General features: G+C 34.1%; 1 protein-coding gene across 1 annotated transcript; it reads right to left on the bottom strand.

Annotated features, from left to right (window-relative positions):
* Positions 1-673: 673 nt before the first annotated feature.
* Positions 674-2372, bottom strand: LOC18597866 (uncharacterized). The gene is made up of 4 exons (XM_007027111.3): positions 1995-2372; positions 1793-1913; positions 1251-1675; positions 674-1137 (listed from the first exon to the last, which is right to left on the bottom strand). Exons 1-4 carry the CDS (start codon positions 2027-2029, stop codon positions 888-890), a joined length of 831 nt encoding a protein of 276 aa, XP_007027173.3. The 5' UTR covers positions 2030-2372; the 3' UTR covers positions 674-887.
* Positions 2373-7276: the final 4904 nt, after the last annotated feature.

The raw sequence follows: 7276 nt of genomic DNA, 5'->3' as shown, positions 1-7276 counted from the left end.
AAAACTTTAATTAGAGCTTTTCGCCCTTTTTTGGGCAAAAACATGACATAGATTTACTTAAAACACGTGACAAGCTGCATGTGAATCAAAGCACCGACCAAACTGCATATCTCAACCGAGGGAATCTGTTTCATTGCGTGTTTGTCGAATTTCGACCAATGATCTTTTGGCTATATTAAGTGTCAATTTAGCTGGCATGTTCCAGCTTTTCAAGGAAAGGGTTGCGATCAAGTAAGGTTTTCCAGCTAGTTTAGCTAACACCCTCATGCCAGGTCTAAGGGCATGGATGAGCTAGGAATTTGAGGAAAGCCATCAAATGGGTTGCGAAATCACATGGAAATAGGTCCTAGCACACTCTCAACTATGCAAATCAGCAACACTTACCCCGGTCAAAAGGCCTGCAGAGAGCTTTGTTGTATGGCCCTAAGCACATGGAAATACTGTTGACAGATTAATCTTGTTGGCCTAATTCAAAGTGTTTGCTTGAAGAAAGCTAGTGACAATTGATGAAGTGAGTGCCATCCCAAAGCTGATACTTTTAGGTTCTAAGCTTGAATCACATATCACAAAACTGAAATAAGACCCTGATCCAACTGTTTAAACTCAATCTAACCTTAGAACAGAGGTTGTATCAAAAAGGGCAAGTGGCCAAAGTTTGGGGGCCAAGTCAATGTACTAAATGGAGGGTCACATCCCCACATCACATGCTATCAAAGAACTTTATTACCAACCAAACCATCTGATCAAGGCAACATAAATACAAGTGATATTATGCCCTTTTTCACAGTATCTGTCCTGCCATTTTGCTTCAGTGCAAGAAAGGAACATCTGTCACTTTCTGTTTTATTATCTAAATGGGACAATAATTACTGTTTACTTGTATGAATTCAAGATGGCCCAACTCTAATCATTTGTCTTCTTTCCATTGAGTTCTGAATTCTTTCCCTGGCATGCCTTAGAGTATCAAGAACTTCACCTATACTTTTGCTGACTATCTTTATCTCAGGGGCCAGCTTGGTTTCTGGTAGCTTCAGAGGAACCAATGCCATTGAGTTATCAACATAATCATCATCCTCATAATTCTCATTTCTTCCCTTCATATCGATCTCCATTGTTGAAGCTTTCAAGCTTGAAGAACTGAAATGAATAGTATAAAGTGATCATATTAACTTAATTGTAGTAAATTATAATGTATACTTAACCAAATGCAGTAGGACAGATGCTGGAGATACAGGACTTAAAGGGGGTACCTTGTATCCCCAATCTTTGGATCTTCAGGGTTTGAACTTGATGTACCACTGGACTTCTTATGTGAAGAATCTTTTGAATCAGATTGAGTAGTCCCTGGAGAAGTTGCATTTTCTTCACTGAAAGGAATTTGAAGGCTTTTGATAGATGTCGTGGTATCTGATGCATTTTCCTCCACATTTTTTGAGATTTCTGGAACTGCGTTTTGAGACTTGGAAGCAGATTCTTCTGGGTCTTTAGCACCTGAAGTACTTGTAGATGAAACACTAGAAACTGCACAGTTCTCGGATGAACTTGACTGCTCTGATTCTTCCAAACTAGGCCATTTTTTCAGTGATTCAAGCTTCTTCTTCAACAACTTGAGCCTCTTCTCAGCTTTATTCCTTAATTTGGTCTCTTCTTTGAGTTTGTTTTCTAGTTCTATCAGCTGCAGTTCAAGAACAATAAAATAGAACAAACAAAAAATTCAGATGTTTTTCTTTAACAGACTGAAACTAAGCCTACAAAAATGCTTAAAACCCAAATTGATAGAACAGAACCTGACCTTATTGCCCATTAGTTCAGCATCTTCTTTTGCAGTCCTTGAAGCTTGTCTCTCTGCAAGAAGCCTTCCTCTCAAGCACTCCACAGTCCTCAACCCATCATCTCCTTCCATCTTCCTTTCACTGAGAGGAGAAAACAAAAGAAACCCATATTAAATTATGAAGCAGTGAACAGCACAAATAGAAAAAAAAAAAAAAACGCACCTCCATTTGTTGTCTTCCTTGTTGCAAGCAATCATTTTTCTCGACTTTATCCTGTTACTGACGTATTTTGCAGTGACCTTGATTCTTGAATGTCAGTGCACCCAAAACACTAAAACCTTGCCTTTGCTTCAATTACCACTTTATGAATACATCAGATCAGAGCTCACTCACCATGCCGCTTGCACAGAAATGCCAACAGAAGTAAGCTGTAGCCTCTAAGCAGTGGGTTCCTTTTTTTTTTTTTTTTTTTGAATTTAAATTTCTTTTACCCCTTAGGAAGAAGAATCTTTGCTGATGGGAAAACAAAGACTCTCACGCAGCTACCAGTGTTGGAAATCCAAGGTCAAGGCTTGGACTCTTTCTAATCTCCTCAAATGGCTTATATCCATTCCGCCAAGGGTAGAATCTTTGGCTCTTGTTTTTCTGCACTGTAGTTTTTCTCTGCCACAACTTTATGTCACTACTTTTATCATTTTGCAATTTACATATCTCTCTCTTTTTAAGTAGAATACTTTCCTATTGGGTTACAAAATAAGGATTTGGGATAACTAGAGCAAACATATCATAAACACTCAACTGCTTATCTTTGTATCAGACAAAAAAATTATGAACCAACTAACCACATCCCATTTAGAATTATAGAATAATACAGACTGTAGAGTTTGACATAGCCTCCTCACACACTCTTAGCTGGTGGCCAATTAACCATTGGAAGCCTTGATCTACATTAAAACCATTTGTAACCATTTTTGACAGCTACTACTCTGATAGTTAATGCCATGTAAGAGTTTTTACATTTCTTCATCTTATTTCTCCCACCATAACATCATCACTAACCAAATCATGATGTTTTTACATTCCTCCTTCCACATTTTTCTTATGTGTTTGATTTGTTTAGTTCAGTTTCCATACAATTGGTCTTGCTAATACTTCCAAATTGACAAAAACGAGCTGATGAAGCACTATTAGTAGAGACAAATTTCAGTTTAAATTACCACCACAGTTACAGATGAGAGATAGATACAAAGGCATGTAGCATTTATTGAATTACAGCATCCTTACCGGCTGACAGCCAAGGAGGCAAGTAAGCCAGGGAAAAATGGTTTCAAAATTTCAAAAAACATCACGGGGTGTCCTGCCTTTGCAGCTGAATCTGTCACGTGATGTCCCTGAAATTTTCTTTCTCCTTTCTGTTCTGTGTTTCTTCTCTCATAGTAAAAGAAAACACATTTTTCTAAATTCTCTGTCAATTTTATTTTTGTTTCTGTTGGTTGAGTATAATCCTGAATACTCTCTTTCCTCCCTTGCTGCAACTATGAGCGTTGAGCAATACAAATGTAAAGTACAATCCATCCCTAGAGAAAATTATGAAAAATAGCTTTTCTTGATAAAGATATTTTAAAAATAACTATCAAAATACTTGACAAAAATACCCTTAAAACTATTTTAAATAAATTAAACTTCATCACAATTTCTCTCTATTTGTGTTTCTGATTTCTCTCTCACTATCACAGTCTCTCAAATTTTATCGATTTTTCTTTTCGATATTCGTCTGCTATGTTTCAGATCTCTCTCTCACATTTTCAGATTTCTCTTTCTTATGCTTTCAAGATACTAAGCAATTGTTTTGATGTGTTTGGATGGGTGGTTATTTAAAAAATTTAATTTTTAGGTATTTTGGGTAAAATTAAAATGATAGAAATGATCACAGATGTTTGAAATAGCTTTTAATTGAATCAATTCAGGACCTAAACACCAATAAACTCAAAAAATTGAAATTTATAAACCTAAGTTTTCAAAAAAAAAAATTTTTTAGTTGAAATAGGTGTTTTAGATAAGAAAATTTATGTTTTGATTTATGAAAATACGTTAGAAACACTTTAATCGGTGCCAAATTGTCAAAAAAAAAATGAAGAGAGTTGAAAGGATTTGAAGTTTTGGTTCATAAGTAACAACAACATTTTAGATATTAAAGTGTAACAAAATATTTTTGAATATGACGTGTAACAATAATATTTTTTCAACGTAGCGTGTAATAACAGTATTTTTTTTCAACATGACGTGTAACAACTTTTTTTAACCATAACGTGTAACATGTTTTTGTATATGGCGTGTAACAACAGTATTTTTTCAACATAGCGTGTAAAAACTTAATCATATCACATATTTTTGTACATGACGTATCACATGTTTCTGTACATGGTGTGTAACAACCTAACCATGACGTGTAACAACCTAATCATGGAGTGTAATATATTTTTGTATATGGCGTGTAACATCATAACGCGTAATTTCATTAAGGGTAATTTTGTCCAACTTGATTAAAAATAGTTAAAATTATAAAGATGATTATTTTTTAAAATATTTTATCTTTAAAAATTATTTTTAAAAATGCGCCTACAATCTATATTAAATCTTCATTTTGAAGTGAAAATCAATGCAATTTTCATTACTACAAGTGTTAGTAAATCATAATTCATTATAGTTTTATGACATCTAGATGATGAATCAAACCCTTTCCTAATCAAATCTGTTTCACTTTGAGCTAATATTATAACCCACAAGACAAGGAAGCCGTGGTGACAAGTGAAGTTGGAAATGATTAGTATTGTAGCTTTTCATCAAAAAACTAAAGAAGCAAGGCATAATTACATGATTCTAGAGTTTGGGAAAAATTTAATTGGCTTGCACTTCACTCAAAGAAACCCAATTTTAGCAACCAGCTACTTGATATTTCACTAGTATTATTAATCTCTACCTAACTTGCTTCTTCTTGTGATGAATATAAATAGCCAAACGCTAGCATGCTACAGCTTTGAGCACACTCATTGTCTTGTAAGTGGGCCACTTTTTCAGTTTCTTTCTTGTCTTTTTTGGAGCGATTTGAGTAGCGGCCAGTGATATTTGGAGATGCATATACTACTTTCATCCTTCAAAAATTTTGGTATCCTATGACTATGAGTATATGACTGTCCATATCTTGATTTAAATTAGTTCACTTGGCATTCTTTATTGTGTTCAAGTACTAAAAGAAGAATGACAGACTGATTCAGAGACTGCACCCGCATCCCAACTGATTTCTATATTTTCTTACCTCGGAAAGTGTTGAAACAAATCATATTTATATTAAGGGTTGGAACTTAGAATTGAGTTAGTAATTTATACTTCATTTTAATTTTTTTTTATTTGAGAACGTGGGTTTACAACCTGTTTTTTCAATAAGAGAAGTTAATCAAATCATTGGCTGCTGCTATTTGATTAAGTGTACTTAACTCATAACTTTAACCCTCAATTCGGTCAAGGAGGTCCAAACGAAGTAGGCTCATTGACCCAGGTTTGGTCCATTTGGACAGGTTTCCAATTTGATAGGTCTGTTGTTCTTGTTGATGCCATTGTCTGAACTGCTCAGTGATACAGTACACTGATCATCTAGCTAAGTTAGCAGGAGAAGACTTTCCCCATGCATTGTCCCTTGTGATTTCTGAGTTTTGGGCACTTAAAATGAAAGCAATATCAGATTAGGAAAAAAGCTGCAGTATCATGATTTAAGGGAGAGGCATAGTGTGAGTGATCAGTGATTGGAAGTTCAATCAGTTCATGCTTAAACCAAGCAACAACCTATGTGCTCAGCAAAGAATGAACTCACCTTTACTTCCCAGTTTTTCCAAGCATCGATACTGGTTGATGCAGTTTACTCCAATAAGTTCCAGTTTGATGGCCAAATGCTTATTCTGTTTCATATGCAGCATTTGCATCTGAGCATCAAGAGATACCAGTATATGTTCTCAGAAAGGGCTTTCTCGGCCACAGAACAGAACTTTCTTTCCCTTGCGAGGAAACAGTGGCTTGGGAGGGAAGCCATAAAACTTCAGAGTTTTATTCTAATAAGAATGCAACTAAATGTTAAAGTGTGTTTTGAATTGGGCTCTATTTTTTTTCTAATTGAATTGTAACACTTGAAGTCAATTCCTTATTTAAATTGAACGTACCATATCAAGAATATAAAAGTCTAATTTTTGCATATTTAAAGGTATAAAGTTAGGTAATATTATTTATTATATCTTTTCTTTTAATTTTAGGGGTTTTTCATATTTTTTTTTATCTTTTCGAGTTATTTCATTAATAAAAGAATTTCTTATTTTTCTGCCATTGGTCTAGGAAAATATGGAGAATGCTGAAGTGGATTGGAAAAATCTCCCAACACCTTGATTTTTTTTTGGTTCTTAACAAATTAAATGTTCTGAGCAATTTGGTTCGATTTGGTGTAGTTTGTAAGTATTGGGCATTCTATCTTCAATATTTTTCTTGACTTAACAAGACAATCATCACTTAATCTAGTTCCCATGTTGTCGATTTCATCTAAAAAGAGCAAAGCATATAAAAAATTATACAACCCAGAAGCTAAAGCAAAAATTTATAACATTGAATTTCCTGAGTCTCATACCAAGAGATATTTTGCTTCTTGTTATAATTGGTTACCCGTTATGGACACGAATTTATTCGTAATCCTTTTCAATCCTTTTAAAGATGGAATCACATTTGATCCCTTTGAGATTGAAATTTATTAAGAGAAAGTCACCATGTCATGAACATAACATTCATAAGGTTTACTTGTCAATTGATCTTTTATTGCATACAAATAGTTATGTGGTCGTTATTATCTATAGCATTTTTTCCACGCTAGCCTTCTACGAACCCAAGTAAAGAAGTTGGATAGATTTAAATAAGAGTATGACACTTTTCAATGATGTTATATTTTATAAAAATTTGATTTATGCTATTGGCTATTGTAACATGATAGTCTCTTTTGATGTTAATATTGATAATCTCGATGACACTTTGACGTCACCAAAGTTGAAGATAGTTATGCTGGCACAATATGAAAAATTAAGAGATTATTTAAGTCGAGTATATCTTTTTGAATCAGCTAAGGGAGATTTATACTCTATTTATAGGGAATGGGATGTTGATGACAATGATTATTTAAATCAATTTACAAAGAGTTTTAAAGTTTACCAGTTAGTTTTGACTGATCAAAATGGTGAATTGTAAAAAGAAAAGGAGATAAAGAGCATAGGTGGGGATGTAGTGTTTGATGGTAATAGCCCTACCTTGGTTGTCTCAGCTTTGGATTTTTCTTAAACCTAACCTAATTCTATATATTTAAGCAAATGAGCCATTTGGTCCTCCAGATATTGGTTTTTTCAATATGAAAGATGGAAGCATGAGAAAACTTCATCAATTCAAACATTTGTTTAAGTACCTACCTCCCTATATTTGGA

The sequence above is a fragment of the Theobroma cacao genome, chromosome 5 (genome assembly GCF_053813885.1).
Source record: "Theobroma cacao isolate CCN51 chromosome 5, ASM5381388v1, whole genome shotgun sequence".
Lineage (NCBI taxonomy): Eukaryota > Viridiplantae > Streptophyta > Magnoliopsida > Malvales > Malvaceae > Theobroma > Theobroma cacao.
The sequence above is the reverse complement of the archived record's forward strand: the minus strand, read 5'-3'. Positions and strand labels throughout refer to the sequence as shown.